Consider the following 15,689-nt stretch of genomic DNA (forward strand, 5'->3'; position numbering starts at 1 on the left):
ATACATCACGAGCGTATCCGAATATAGCTTCGGCCATTTTGTTTCTTCCAGGAGACAAGGTAGTTTTCTTTTGGCGATGGCCGAAGCACAGCTGTTAGTTCTGGGCCCAGAAGGTGTTGGAAAAACTGTTATGCTAAAAAGGCTTCAAACGTTGACTGCCCAGCAGAATTTAGCGCAAGCACTTCACAAGCAAGATCTTGGCGAAGCACCTTCGACAATTCCCACGATTGGAGTGAATTTGGTTACTGTAACATACAACAGAAAGAAATATACCTTCAGGGAACTCGGAGGAGCAATGGGGCCAATTTGGAATAATTATTTTAAAGACGCAAGTTATTTAGTGTACATCATAGACACGGCAAATCAGACCCAGGTTGCGTCTTCATGTATTCAACTACTTGAAGTGCTCGCCTCGAAGCAGACCCAACATATGTCTGTTCTTCTGATTTTTAACAAGATTGATTCACCAGACCGCCTGAGTATGAGCGAAATAAGCGCTCTATTAAGACTTAGGGAGATATCGGCAAGCGCTAGGCAAGACATTACAGTTCTGGAGTGCAGCTTTCGCGAAGGGGCAGGCTTAACTGAAATTTTAAAATGGCTGCAGGAGAAATGTGCGAAGTAAAATGAAATAAACTTCTGGTTTGAGGTATAAACACCAATTTTTGTTTTCTCTTTCATCCAAGTCAGTTTTCCGACTTAAAAATTTTAGTCTTTGGAAAACATTACTTTCCTAAACCTCTGGGTAAATGTTCAATACTTATGTTTTGCTGATATGTATTGTGCTGTCAGTATAATCAATAGATTCCATGTGACCTTTTATATGTTCATCAATTGATCACAGAGAACATTAAAATGTGATCACAACAAAAAAATTGGTGTGGATAGTGTAGGCAAGTGTGTCACTCATGTTCTTACCAAAATTTTGATGTTTTCTCTGATCTATAATACTGAACCAACCCGCAACAACATGGGAACTAATTGTTATAAAGTAGCAAAATGTTGTTAGAGGAGACATAATCTATGCAACCATCCTCCAACTGATCAATAATTAGAACCAATGAAAATGTGTCAGCAATTAGCTTATTATACAAATTTAATACAGATTTGATGCCCTGAAGTGAAGGTTAGGTGGGTGTGTGCTACCAATGAAAGTCTTCAACCCCAGGTCCTGTCTTCCAGGATATCCTTTTACATGCTTACTGATATAAACCAGATAACTGTGTCAGCTCAGGCACCCTTGGTTTGAGAGTATGCTCTCAATTATGTTAATTCATAAATGGTTTTGCCCACAGGATAATTTGAGTTGCAAATAGAGTGAGTTGGCAAGAGGGCCGTAATCTGTCAGACTCAGCTCCTGCTCACTTTGCTTCCAACTTGAACTATCCTGGGGAAAAACTGGTTGTTCTGTACTGCCAATGAGAGCTATCTTGCTAGCTATGGCTGGCTGACTTGAACAACCTCTTGGGTAGAAAAACCTACTCAAACATTGGAGGCTTGGTGGCAGGTTAGGGTACTCTGACCTTAATTGGACAGAACACTTCTAATTAGATTCTAAAAGTTGTAGCTTTGATAAACATAGCCTGTTCTAGGCTTTCAGTCCAGAGATGAGTAATGAAGTTGTATATGCTGTCTCAGAGGCCCCTAGAACTAACTGGAGGGGTAAAACCTGTTCTGCCCAAATATGGACCATGATCACGTGACATTAAAGTATGATTCAAACTCGCTTCACTAGCTTTGTTTACTTTTTACATTGGACCCCAAACTATCTGGATTGGGAGGTTCCCTGGAGTGGATTGGCATTCAATTGTTAAATAGTGCAGTTGAATCGTGCTAATCTTATCACCACTGGGACATAAAAATTGCTGCATTAACAGGGTGACTGAAATACTGGGCCAAGATCAAATTTCTTAATCTCTTTGCAAGTTGTATTGGTGGATTTTCGGTGTCAAGATTTATTTCCTTTGCCATGTTTGTAATGGAAACAGGGAGGAAATTTGCTTCCTTGCGAGTAAATCGGCTTTTTGCTCAGTAAATGACAGAGATTAATGAGATCAACATTTCAAAGGTATTTTGGTCCTCTAATTTTAATGCTAGTTTTTTTTATCATTGGGCTGAAATTGTAAAGAATCTACTCTGGGATTTTAAAATGTGATCATCACAGATGACTACATTAACAAGGGTGTTTTAAGGCTGTTTTTATGGCCCATAAAAAAGTGGACGCAATTGCAAGGTGACCATATTACTGGGGTGAACACCTCACTGAGTTGATGGTAAGGCAGGGTTCATTCGTTATTGCTTAGAGCCACAGAAACCAGGGAAAGGCACTGACTGTGAAGAGCTGTTTGGCCATAGGAGTTAATTAACCTTCAGGTGCCTGCCATTACTCAGAACTGACTAGCTAAACTAACACAGAAAAGATTTTCTTCTTGAATATTCATTTAAAAAGAATCCCTTTTTATTCCCACATTCCATTTTGATTTTATAGTTACGATTAAAATGTAACAATATATTAAACACCATAATCTGCATTTGATTACATGGATGCACTAAAACTTAGCAAACATTTGAGAAGCATGGAAATGTGATCAAAAACTGTTTGGAGTTAAAGTATTATATATATCTTCTCAACTGATAATTGAAAGTTAAACACTGTTAGTTAAAAAATAATTAGAACTGTAATAATCATTGCTATAACTTTTTTCTTATTGAGCTCTTGATAAATTATTTCTAAGCTGAAAAATATTTTGGACATAAATAAAACACATATGATCACTGCATGACATCCCTTGAGGAGAAATGTTGTAAAAAATTATTCTCCTTGTTTATTTAAATAGTAATGCATGCATACATATTTTTCTTTATTTTTGTATTCACATATGAGATTGAATGATATGTCATATGAATACAAATTGAAATGAATTTCATTATATGTAAGACTTTACCAAAGAGGCTTATGAATGTTAGCCAACTTCCCTGAGAAATTATCTCATGAACAATTATTCCTGAACAACAATGTCCCTTTATTAAAAGTAGCTGGCGAAAGCTTTTTTCAGTTCACAGTTCATGTCCCTTGAACAGAGACTGTACCAAAATAAAGACTGATTCTGCTTTAGAATCAAGTGTGCAAAAAGCTGCCTAGTATAAACCTATCCAATCATGTTGGAAACTAATAACAAATAAGCTATGGATGAACTGCTCCATAAGAGTTCAGTGCTTTGTCACTGTGTTCCTTAGGATCTCTGCTTTCAACAATTACTTCATATCTCTGATGCTTTGACCCATAAAGACAATAGTGTTGAACCATGAAAAACACATCAAATAGAATTGAGATGGCTCCCAAGCCAAACTTGGTAAAGTCACCAAATATAGACTTCCAATCATCTGCAAAATAATATGAAAATTTCTTGATCAAAATCACTTCTTAGACTTGAGGAAGGAAGGTAGTTAACCATTTAGCTTCCAAGATCTGATTGTTAATTCTCCCCTCTAGTTGTTACACATTCCTTGTAAATAACTTACGAGAATTTGGTGTTAGATCAAGACAACAATTTCTACCTGATACATTTGAGCATTCTCATTACCTGTTTAGTGCATGGATATTGTTGGGAGAAGTTACTTGTAAACAACTTCTGGGAAGTAACACATGCAGTATATATGAAAGGTAACACATGGAGCTTGACATGCAGTAACCCTAACATCAGTATGCATTTCTTCTCCATGTCGTTCTGTATACATTTGCTAGGGAGAAATAGTTTTAACAATGAAGAGCTTCACTGGTTGATGATCATTTCTTTTATTCTTGTGTCCTAAATGTGTCATTCAGGGACATTATTGTGAGGAGAATGTAGATGTTTATAGTTACCCTTGCTTACTTTGTTTTCACATAGCCTCCCCTGCTGCCATTGCAAGGAGGTTGTTTTCATCCTTTTGTAGGGGAACTTAACCCTTTTACCCCTAAGACTTAAACCAGCATCTAATTTCTCCTTACAATATCACCCCTAAATCAGACATTAAGGTCATGAGAATAAAGGAAATAATCACCATGCAACTAAAGAAGCTCTTGATTGTTAAACCAATTCTCCTTTTCAACACCTTAATAAACATTAGAGCACAGTGTAGAGAATATGCAAACTGATATTAGTGCGTAAAGGAATAAAAAAACCAAAAATACAACAGCAACAAGAATGTGGTAATAGCATAAGATGTTGGTCAAGCATTATAGTGACAAACATATATCTTTATAAGCTTTGTGGATTTTCCTATTTTTGAAAGGTGCAAATAATTTCCAATAAACCAGAGACATTGTATAACAATTATTTGCAAGGTGAATATTGTTAAATACATTTAATTCAACTATTTATGACAACTATTATTCAACAATATTCACTTTGCCTGAGGTGTATGCCAAGGCAGCAATTTTGAAATTTAGCACCCCTGCTATCATCACCTCATGCAAAGTGATAATGGCAGGATATGAAGCAGTCCTCCACCAATCAGAGCACACTCATACATACAATCACTGGAGCAATCATAATTAGAATGTTTAAATTGTTAGACATTTTATATAATCATATAAAAATCAAACTCTATGTCTTTTCCATGTTCTACCTGGCAGAATTTGGAAGGAATATTAGTGGCTCACTGGAAAGGAAAAACTGCATTAAAATGGGGTAGGAAGATATTGTGGCAAGGAGAAAGGGGCGAGGAATTTTTTGGTGGAAGGGCACAAAAGAAGTGATTTCCACAACATGCAAATTACTGGTAGCAATGTAAGAAATGTTATGATGCATGCACTTACCATTATTGTAAGCTAAAAGGAACATCTGTAGAATACTCAAGGATCCTCCAGTAAAATCTAGGAGAATGTTACCGATACTCCATCCAACAGTGCTCTGACGTCTATAGTTCATCCATGCCTGTTAGGAAAGAGTAGACATTTGGGTTGTAACAATCATGAGAAATGTTAAGCTCTAGTACAAGATACCTATAGTATATAACTAGGTGTTTGTTTTCACTCATAATGATTTTCATAAAAATGTACAAGAAACAATTACAATTAGAGTCTAATTGGCTGAAAACGAGTGAATTCTCATGTCAAACAAGTGCAAAGTTATAGCATATGCACAAGTACAAATTACAAATAGCACGCACATGTAAACACTTTCAAAATTTCATCTGTCTCGAATTTCTGTTATGTTTTCTCATGTACATTTATTAACAAGAAATGACGTGGTTTCTCTTGCAATTTGATGTAATAATTAAGCAGTTGCAAATTTTTCAAAGACAGGCTGATCGTGCAATTTTGTTGTCTATGAAAAATTTACTTGTGCTAATAAAGTAACACCAAATTGTGAGAGAAATCACCTATACTAACGACGCCCATAAAATCTACCCCTAACTGAAGCAGCACAACTTACAGTTTTGTTAAAAGCTTACCTCACCCCCTAAATTTATCCCAAATAAATCAAACATAAGGCATCCAAGAGTTAGTTACTGCTAGCTACCATTGGATGAAATTCTAGTCTGGCATAATAAGTTACCACCCTTCCCCTCTCATATTGCCACAGTTTGCCACAACCCATTTATAACCTAGGGTGGGGAGGGGAAGGCATGTGCATGAGAACAGTGTCTTACCCTAAGAACACAACACAGTGGCCCAGTAAAAACTCAGACCTCTTTACCATTAGGCCAAGTTTTTTTTAAGGCAGTTTTATGGACCAAGATGAACTATTTATCTTTTTAGTTAGCATTTTGACATGGTTATATTTGTATGAGCAAATTAAGGAAATATTGGCATGCCAAGAAAAAAAAAAAAAGAAGAAGAAAAATCACATTTGCTTAAATCTTTCTTGTATTCTGTATTTACCTGTGGAATGTACTTGATGAGAGTTACCCCAATTTTGATATATGAGAAATAATATAGATAAGTGAGCCATGTAATTTTATTGCAAATTGTCACCACTAATGCCACTGCTGCAAACAGCCATGTACCACTTAGTAGGATCTTAGATAACAGAGACACTTTCTGATTTCCACGCTGAAAGATAAATAAAACACAAATATCAAGAAAGTTAATATAATCATGTTAATGTATATTAAGCAAGAGTTTGTTAGCAAAATATTACAAATTATCAGAATCCCACCCAGTCGCGCTCCTTGGGTTATGTCACAAACAGTATGAACATGCAAAGGACCTTTAACCCTTTTCATTCCCAAGATAATTCTCCTTACTGTCTGCTATACAAATCTTATGGTATTAATTTGGAGAATTTGGTTTTGGATCAAACAACAATCCCTTTATTGATATTTTTCTTCCTTCTTATCACTTGTCTTCTTGATACTGTATGGATCAATTCTAAGGAGAGATTCTGTCTTGGTCACAGTCATGGGTGTTAACCCTTGCGAAATGGCTTTTGGAATTCCTAGGAATTCCTAGGAAAATCCTAGGAATTCCTAGGAATTCCTAGGAATAAAGGTGTGAATTTTCACGGTAAATTCGGACTGGGAATTCCTAGGAATTCCTAGGAATTCCCAACCATAACAACTCTGGTTCTAAAAACCTAGAAATTCCTAGAAATTCCCAGAAATTCCCAGAAATTCCCAGAAATTCCAAGTTTATAGCCAACAGGACTTGGAATTCCTAGGAATTCCTAGGAATTCCTAGGAATTCCTAGGAATTCCAACTCAGAGAACCAATGACTTTCCCTGAAAAGCTGTAAATCTGAAAAATTCCTAGGAATTTCTGGGAATTTCTGGGAATTTCTGGGAATTTTTGGGAATTTTTAGGAATGTTTAAGAATTACTGGGAATTTTAAGCAAAAATTTGAGGCTTATGATATAAAATAAATACTTTAAATTAAAAAAAACCCAGCTAAAATTCAAGTATTCAATGAAATTTATTTAAAAGCTTGATTAAGGCGTACATGTAAAATATTTTTGATTAATTATTAACATCAATGTGTGGTAATATTAGGATGGAATTTGATTTATTTTTCTTTTCTTGAAAACTTCATACAGATTAATCCTCAATTACAGCTATTCATATAAAATAGTTCTAATCAATCATTAAATTTGGTTTGACACAAATTGTGAATAAAATCTGTTGATTCTTTTCCAAAAAATACAATATCCTAAGTTATATTTATATAGTTATATTCTTGGGAGTGAAGGGGCTAATTACAGACAAATAAAATTGATTTTTTTATTAAAATCTTGTTATAACTGTAACAATAAATTAGAATGAAGTTATCCTAAACTGCAAACTTAGCTGTTGTTTGTACTGTTTGTATTTTTTTTCCTGGACTCACAATGAGTTGGCCTTGAATGAGGTTGTCAACAAGAACCTTGACCATTTTGTAACTGGATTCCTTGACATCTGAATTTGAAAACAAAATAATATATTAAAATATGTATGTTTAAAGCTCAGACCAGGCTTTTAAGATGGCTATGAGGAAAAGGGCATTCATTGGATTCTCAAATTGAAAAAATCTCTGTTATATTGAGTGACTTTTATATTGGAGTTAGTACATCTCTCTCATGGATTTTACTAAAAAAGGGCTGAATACATTATTTTGTTTTTACCAAGGAGGGCTTCTTTATGTACTAAGGTTTGTTATGAATCTTGAATGTTCCCAAACGTGACTAGAGGAATCTTGAAACCTTACTGATAGGTTTATTTCATTGTAAAGCATAAGCTTAAGAAACTGCGGCATGCAAGTGACCGATTCGATTCTCAGAATTATTCTAGTTTCAGTTGCGCCGAGCGTTATGTAAGCTTAATTCAACCCGCTACATCTATTCTTTTATAAGATTTTGATCACAACGAATATCGCAATTTTTACTCACCACAAACTTTCAAAATCGTAGCTTTACAGATGGCCACTCGACCCTTGTTTGTACCGGTCCATATGTCAACTGTTGTCCCTACTTTTAACTCCACGGCGCCAACGACTTTCTTCTCTTTTACAGCACTCACGCTATTCTCGTTTTCCCATTGAACCAGAATAAAAGCTATCTTTAGAAATGTTATATTAAGCAAAACAGTTGAGAAAAGCGATCAACCGATGAAAAGTACATTCAAAGATGAGCGCCAAATGGAGTCTTCTTTGTTTCCGATCACGGGCATGATCACGTGGATCTTTTAGGACTTGTCATTGGCTAGCAAAGTGAATCCGCTGGCTTGCCGATTGCATTGTTAAGAGAAGCGCCCAACTTTATTTTGACTTCTCCGACCGGTTCTCTGCTTCTAGAAGATGGATAGCTTGGTGATATAAATAAAAATGTGAGCTCACTCTATGTAGAAATAATCGACAAGAATCGATCGTATTACAAATGCACGATTTGTGGCCGAAAGTTGTCGAGGAAACAAAGACTCGAAACTCACTTGAGTTGTGTTAATGGCAAAGGTGAGAAATAACACAAGCCAATCACAGTTTTGAATGCGACTACAAATCGTCTTTTACCCTCATATTTATAAAAGAAGGATACCACATTCGGAAGTGTAAGAGATACATAGATGATCCCAGTGTACCAGTACCTAAATCTACAAAGCTTGACCGTAGCAAGCGTTCAGCAACACGTTCCAACGCCGCCATCTCGATTTCTCAGTCAGTCGTTTCCACTGAACTTAAAGCAGTATTGACAACAGAGTAGAGTGCGTCTTACAAAGAAGAAACATTTGTACAAGAGACAGGAGTAGCTATATGCGATTACAGAGGTGCGTTGGAACTCTGGTCCACAAATAGTTATGCACTGCCCGAAGTATAAAACAATTTTGTTGATAGCTGACAGACAGAGAAGAACAACAAGTAAACTTAAGAGCTGTCATTACTGAAGTGTGACTAGCACTTTTCATTTTTATATAAAGAAGGACTTGTAATTTGCACCAAAAATAAAAAGATGTAATATTTTTTTGGGAGATCCAGTGATTGGGACATTTAAGAAATTAAGTTATGAAAGGAAACTTGGTTGGTACTTCTCACTACTAACAAGTCTTGTTGACAAATATTTTCAGATCAGAGTTTCAAATAAAGTAAATTGAAGACGTCATATAAAAGATGTTTTTCCTCAAAGGGTACATTGACTACCTCTGTCTTGTCTGCATGCCAAATGTTTGCAAAGTGTGTGGATGATTCACAAGTATTGGAACTCTTACAAAAATGTTTTGTAAGAATAAAAACAGCAAAACAAATTACAGCAATTAGTCATGAAAATAGAGCAAAAAACTGAAAAAAAAAGCAGCAACAACAATCATGAAAAAAGAAAGATTAATTAGGTGTTGAATTTGTTTGTCTAAGGCATGAAATTTCTACTAAAAGTATTGTCAACAAAAAGTCTCTGACAGCGTTTGAGGCAACTGAGCTTGACTGTTCCAAGGTTTTCTAACAAAGGCAACCAGCAATGTAGGTTAGGGAAGTAAGATAACAATGTAATTATTGTTAATTATTGTGGAAGTTGGCAATTTCCATTTAACATAACTGACAGCTGGTTCATGAGAAAATCCATATTAATGTAAAGATTTACTAAAACTTAGTTTGAGTAATAAATTTCATGATCTTTAAGTTATAAACATGTACATGTATGTATATCTCTTGGTAAGTTTTGTATAGCATACCTTTTATTGAGCCAAAGTTTTAAGCCTCTGAAATTACTCTTTTTCTTAAAACCTTCACATTCAAGGTATTGAGAATTTCTTAGAATTTATGTGGACCTCAGGGTATTAAAATTGCCTCAAATTCAATTCCCAGCAATTCCCAAGAGTTCCACACTTCTTAAATTATAAGTAGTTTGTAAAGCTGAGAATTCTTAGGAATTCCTAGGGATTCCAAGTCCTCTCAAAACTGGAGTCTTCCTAATTCCCAGAAATTCCCAGTAATTCCAAGCTTTTTAAATCAGAGTTAATTTGCATAGATGGAATTTTTGAGAATTCCTAGGAATTCCTAGGAATTCCTAGGAATTCCCAGAAATTCCCAGAAAACTGGGAATTCAGTTTGCAAGGGTCATTTGCATAATTGGGAATTTTTGAGAATTCCTAGGAATTCCTAGGAATTCCTAGGAATTCCCAGAAAACTGGGAATTCAGTTCGCAAGAGAAGGGGTCAAAGCAACTGTATCATGGATTGTGCCTTTTGGGGTAAAAGAGAAGAACAGTTCCTGAAAGATAATGTTGGCCCACTGTCACCCAACTGTTGGTAGTGTGTTGGCAATGTGTCAGTAACCTGTTGGCCGACAGTTGACTGACAGCCGAAAATGGGAACCATTGTTCACTATTATCCTTTTTGGAACAGCAAAAATTAAGCAATAATTAAGAGTTCAAAATACTTACCTCATAACAGAAACACTGAAAAATTGTTATAGTAGTAAGAAGAATGGCATGGAGAGTAAAAAATACATCATTGGGTTGAACTGGGTTGACTCCTCCAGGGTGCTTTGCAAAATATTCACGCTGAAAAATAGAAAGATTTAACAGAGTAAATATCATCTTTCATAAGGGGGACAAGGATGAGAAATTATAATTTCAATACTATTTTTATTATCCCTGCCAAGTAAATTTGAGAGAATTTCTTTGGCTTTCCTCATTTTTCATTTAACACTGGAGCAAAGTTGTAACACAAATAGCTTGCATAGGCTGTCAAAATTTCATTTTGTCGTAAGTTTTTGTTCTTGTTAACAACAAATTGCACTATTGTCTTGCAATCTTGTTGTTACTTATACCAATAACATCAAACTTTCAGGGTTTGTTCAGGTGGAGGTAAGGGATCCCAGGTAGGTGAGGTAACCTGTGCATGCCTAGGTGGGGTAACCCACCTGTCTAATATTTTAGCTTGTTCATGCACGTTTACATGATAAGTGGGGTAATTTGCCTTGGAGAGTTGCTCTGTCTGTTGGGTAAGGTAACCCTGTCAGCCAGGGAGACAATTTGCCATGTAAACATCTCAAGATGGGGTAACCTGCCTGGGCGGGGTCACAGGGAATTCTGGGGTTGAAAGATTATAATTATGTAGACGTGGGCTAGTTTTGGACCACAGCGAAGTGGGTTACCTCACCTACCTGGGGTTCCCCACTTCCACAGAAACAGGTCCTTAATTACCTTATAATGTTAGATATTTTGTGACTGACAATTATCAAGACTTCAATACTAAATTCTCTCTAAAAATTTGTGCTCCCCACAACAATGAAACTGATTGTTTTCCACACTAGTTTTTTAAAAGGTTTTGACATCTTTATGTTATATAGTTTCTTGTCTATACCTGCTCCACCCAACCCCCCCCCCCCCACCCCCAATTCAAACAAACCAAACCATTCTGTACTAACCTGAACCTCATGCACCCAAAACATGCCTATATTAAATAAACCATAGGCTACAAATCCTGTGAGGTTGTAGGCCAAGAAGTCAAAATTGAGACCTATCACACTGAAAAAAATTAACATTAGATTACATTACCAAACATTTTTTTTTTGTCCAAAGTCGATTCTACAACTCAAACAGGCCATTCCTTCCTAATTCTTGTTACACACATTTCACTGTCTCATAACTTGTTCCAGAAATTTAATCCTAGTCTCACTTTCACTATAGACAATTAGAAATTTACTCTCTGCAATGCAATTTCAGTATTAGATAATAGTTCCATAATTGATATTTTTCTTTACTTTCATTCCTTGTGAGCTCAATAATGGATTGATGTTGTAAGGAGAAATTCTGTCTAGCCATCAATCACGGGAGTTTAAAGGTTTAAAAAAGTCATTTAAAAAGCTCAGCTGGAAATATAACCAAAAGAGAGTTCAACACTTTTGCCTTACCAGACATTTCTGATAACTTGTAAAAGTGGAAGGAAGATTTGATTTTTTTCTATTTATGAGGAATCACAAAGGGATTATGCCCTTTTCATGCTACTCCCTGGGAACTGGGAAAGTTTTCTTTATCTGTGATCTTGATTGCTCCATGATAATAATCTTAAACCCTTTCATTCCCATCAGTGACTAATGGACATCATTTCTCCTTACAATATCAATTCATTATCAAGCAGAAATTGGTTAAAAGAAGAAAGAAGAATATCAACTATGGGATTATCAATTGATCCAACAATAATTCCTCAGAATTAATACTAGAAGAAATATGTGGCAGACAGTATAAAAAGAATTGCTTGCAAGATCTTGAAAGTGAAAGGGATATATGGCTATATATAAAAGTTACCTTTTCCTCTTCCAGTTGAGAAAAGCCTGCAAAAAAGCAATAATTCTTTCAGGAATAATTGGCCAGAGCATACATATGTATTTCTGTTCTACACGTTCCAGACAAATTTCTTTCCAAGCCTAGACTTTCAAACAACAGTTTTATTATAAATTCAAAAGTTTTCTTTAAACTAAGACCCCCCCCCCCCCAGTTATCCATAATAAATAATTGAAGTCCTAACCAATAACTTTATGATATAATATTGCAATCTTCAATACCTGAGGGTAAAATGAAATGGACCATGCCACAAAATACAACCAGCCAATCACTTGGTTGATTATATACAGAGGCATGGAATGCACTACTCTCATATCCAAACTAAAATCAAGAAAGAAATTCAAAACATGCCATTAATTTCAACAGTTCATCTATCTGAACAAAGGGAAATTTAAAAAGAATGAATGTCACCATTTATTTGACGCAGATAGTCAACATACCTAAAATGGCTGTCTGGATTGGTCTCATTTTGCACATGACATAAAATAGTAGCTTTTCCAATTCCAATCCCTTTAATGGCCACTGAATGCTTTTTGTCTAATGAGTGCACACGAACCTTTGGAAATAATAGGATTGAAATTTAGTTCATTCAGTTGTGTACATGTAATCTCACTGTATAAAGCTTCCCCCCCCCCCCCCCATCCTTCCATTTCTTGACATCTGCAAGAAATTAACCCACACCAGGATACCTGGTATATATATATCAATCATGTTTAAATTTCACAATAGTATAATTGCTATCAATGGTTCAAATGTTGGGTAATTGTGAAGAATACTGCTTACTACCAAGCATGCAACTATAAAATGGACTATTCCCTTGAGTGACCATCCAAGATATAATTCCTCCTTACAATATCAATACAATATCAAGCAAACAAGTGATGAGATCAAAGCTCTATGAGAGGATTATTAGTTGATCCAAAACCAAATTCTCAAAACTAACATCAAATGAATTGTATGGCAAACAGTAAGGAGAATTACTAATGAGATCTTAGAAGTGAAAGGGTTAAACAGAGTTAGTCTGTGACGTGTTTGGAAAAGCTACATTGTAAGCTCACCTTTTTGGGCACCTTAATTATTTCTGGCTTGGTATTATTTATGATTACCACTATGGTAACATTTGAAGATGCTTTACCACTGTTAAGGAAAGGAGAAAACACAGTTTTGAAAGCATCCCATGAGGTAAACAAGCCATTCAACAAGTTGTAAACATTTAATTTGCATTGCATGCCTTCCTTGACAATCACTTGAAAAGGAGAAGGTACGTGGTAAATGGATGGAGGAATCATGGAAGATTCTCAGGAATACCAATCAAGGGAATCTCCATTTTGACACATTTGACACAATCATACTACTTTTAGAATTACAGACTAATTTAGTGGCCTGATCAATGGCTGGTATGACATATTCAAGATCAAAACTTCTAGGTTTGAGCCTTGGCCAGTCTCAGCACCACATTCAAGACTGAAACTTCTGGGTTTGAGCCCTGGCCAAGAGTCTTCAGTCTTAGACAAAGTAAATAACAATTATTATAACATAACATATCAATATCACCTATGAAATGAAATATATTAATATTATCAATGAAACTGTTTAATACTGTAGGTGAAGTAGTAAGCAATAGCAATAGCAATATTACCTTTCTGTTACTGTAAACTCAAAATGTGTAGTATCATTAATTTGAACTCTGTCCTTGTTTGAGTTTAGATGCAGTTTGATACCTTCAAATAAAAAATAGAGGTGTAAATAAAGCAATCCAGCCCATGATTTTGCTGCTCCTGACTGTTATGTCAGGACCAGGTTGTTCAAAGCTGGCTTAAGATGACCCACTGGGTTAGTGTGAAATCTGACTTCATATCTGAAAGTTTTAGAATTCATTTTAATTCTTTTAGTCTGCAATTTGATGATTGGATATTTTAAAAAGACAAGAGAAAATTATCCCAAAAACACTCTTGAATAAAGAGATAACAAAACTTGAATTAAAAATTTAACCTTGGATTTAAGTGCTAATTGGCTTTCAAACAACTGGTTGCTAACTGAGCTACAACCAAAACTGTAGACAGAGATATATAACTGATGGAATTCTACCCTTGTTTTCAACCTGAACTAATATATCCTACTCCTCCTGACCCCAGTTTTCCTTTTTCAATGCTGTTAAGTTTGTTATCTTTTCTTAGTAACATGTATTGGTATGTTCAGCTTAAAAGACAAAGCAGCACTGACAAGACACAGGACAAGAGAGGAGTGATTTTTTTTTCTCGTCTTGCATTTAAGAGGTATTAAATGTCTGTGAACAAATTGTCTAGAGTAGATCGATTTGCCAGTTAGACCCCCCCCCCCCCAGAAAAAAAAGAACAAAAAATAATTTTTTTTCCCTTTTTTTTTCAGGATGGTTTAGATGGTTCACCAGCAAACATCTCGCGAGACATAATGCTAAGATTAGGGAGTCAATGCACAATTTTGTTACATGTACGTTTTTGTCCTGTGATGGACTTCAGGATAAGAACATTTGGGTGTTTTGCCACCGGTGATTAAAGTGAAAGATGTTAAGTTCAGCAAGTGACAAGGGCATGCCTTCATCACATCTACCGGTGACATAACTGGAGATATATGGAAATTATTTCTGTATTTCGAAACTGCAATTTCTCGTCACTTTTTCCGTAAAGGTCTTGTTGAATTGCATTGCGTAGGAGACTGCTTAAAAAAGTGCGCGTTAATTTCTTTTTGTTTTGGAGTTTAGGCAGAAGAAGCCTGCATGCACAAATTTATCTTTGTTATCAGCACTCGTAAGTTAGAATCAACCTCTTGTTATAAGGGAATTGTACTTCATGAACCCATCGACAAGGAAGTTGAAAATCACTCCACAGTTAATGGTTGGTTTAAGAATACATTGAAATTCCAAGCAACAAAATTTGATAACATTTTCCTTATAAAAATGTACACGAAAGGTTGATCAGAACTACTGTTCATGTAAAATTATCCCTCAGGTCACCAGAAATTAAATGTAAACAGCAGAGCCAGTTTCTCATCTCACCTTCAGTACTTAGTACTTGCACGACAATAAAGCACGAGATAAGCCACGCTTTACACATTCTGTGAATCGATCTCTTTCAGAGACTCTCGGAAGCTACCATCTATGTAGGTAGGATGGTTTCTGTTATCTCTCTGACGGAAGATGTAGACTCATTTTCTTATTAAACTGTCGTTAAGAGCGCGTGAATGTCACGCGCCGGATCACGCGCCGATCATAATAGTGTACAATTGTACAGCGGCTTTTCCACAATAACAACAACAAAAAAGGTGGGGGGGAGGGGGAAGGGAAAAAGAAGTTTCAAGGTTAACAGCCTTAGACCTCAGCTCAAAGTTAGGATTTAATGCATGCTAAGATATTTCTTTAGGAATATTTGTTTCACTTCTGATAACGACCTTCTGGGAAAATTCTCTCTTCTCTAAATTCT

The 15,689-nt window shown here is 35.7% G+C and overlaps 3 protein-coding genes across 3 annotated transcripts; 1 reads left to right on the forward strand and 2 right to left on the reverse strand.

The window, feature by feature from the left end:
- The first annotated feature begins 76 nt into the window (after nucleotides 1–76).
- Nucleotides 77–1,724, forward strand: LOC113665896 (ADP-ribosylation factor-like protein 16). The gene has a single exon (XM_027181628.2). The coding sequence runs from the start codon at nucleotides 77–79 to the stop codon at nucleotides 623–625; it is 549 nt and encodes a 182-aa protein (XP_027037429.2). The 3' UTR covers nucleotides 626–1,724.
- A 712-nt stretch (nucleotides 1,725–2,436) lies between these two features.
- LOC113665895 (cystinosin) lies at nucleotides 2,437–15,480 on the reverse strand. The gene is made up of 11 exons (XM_089187575.1): nucleotides 15,266–15,480; nucleotides 13,871–13,952; nucleotides 13,290–13,368; nucleotides 12,672–12,787; nucleotides 12,453–12,552; nucleotides 12,196–12,221; nucleotides 11,316–11,415; nucleotides 10,327–10,446; nucleotides 5,870–6,040; nucleotides 4,802–4,919; nucleotides 2,437–3,384 (listed from the first exon to the last, which is right to left on the reverse strand). The coding sequence occupies exons 1-11, from the start codon at nucleotides 15,321–15,323 to the stop codon at nucleotides 3,185–3,187; spliced, it is 1,170 nt and encodes a 389-aa protein (XP_089043701.1). The 5' UTR covers nucleotides 15,324–15,480; the 3' UTR covers nucleotides 2,437–3,184.
- On the reverse strand, nucleotides 7,113–8,597 carry LOC149037284 (uncharacterized). Its single transcript, XM_089188335.1, has 3 exons — nucleotides 8,580–8,597; nucleotides 7,849–8,017; nucleotides 7,113–7,378 (listed from the first exon to the last, which is right to left on the reverse strand). Exons 1-3 carry the CDS (start codon nucleotides 8,595–8,597, stop codon nucleotides 7,254–7,256), a joined length of 312 nt encoding a protein of 103 aa, XP_089044461.1. The 3' UTR covers nucleotides 7,113–7,253.
- Nucleotides 15,481–15,689: the final 209 nt, after the last annotated feature.

This window comes from Pocillopora damicornis, chromosome 11 (genome assembly GCF_964200805.1).
Source record: "Pocillopora damicornis chromosome 11, jaPocDami1.2, whole genome shotgun sequence".
NCBI classification, from domain to species: Eukaryota; Metazoa; Cnidaria; class Anthozoa; order Scleractinia; family Pocilloporidae; genus Pocillopora; species Pocillopora damicornis.

What these genes read in the sequence shown, in the direction of transcription:
- LOC113665896 (XM_027181628.2), top strand. Translation starts at nt 77, where the DNA reads ATGGCCGAAGCACAGCTGTTAGTTCTGGGCCCAGAAGGTGTTGGAAAA.
- LOC149037284 (XM_089188335.1), bottom strand. An exon ending in TACGATTTTGAAAGTTTGTG is followed by an intron (nt 7,379 to 7,848) that starts GTGAGTAAAAAT and finishes TTTCAAATTCAG; the next exon opens with ATGTCAAGGAATCCAGTTAC.
- LOC113665895 (XM_089187575.1), bottom strand. Translation starts at nt 15,323, where the DNA reads ATGTGTAAAGCGTGGCTTATCTCGTGCTTTATTGTCGTGCAAGTACTA. An exon ending in TTTGGGTGCATGAGGTTCAG is followed by an intron (nt 10,447 to 11,315) that starts GTTAGTACAGAA and finishes TCTATTTTTCAG; the next exon opens with CGTGAATATTTTGCAAAGCA. An exon ending in TTCAGTGTTTCTGTTATGAG is followed by an intron (nt 6,041 to 10,326) that starts GTAAGTATTTTG and finishes TTTATCTTTCAG; the next exon opens with CGTGGAAATCAGAAAGTGTC.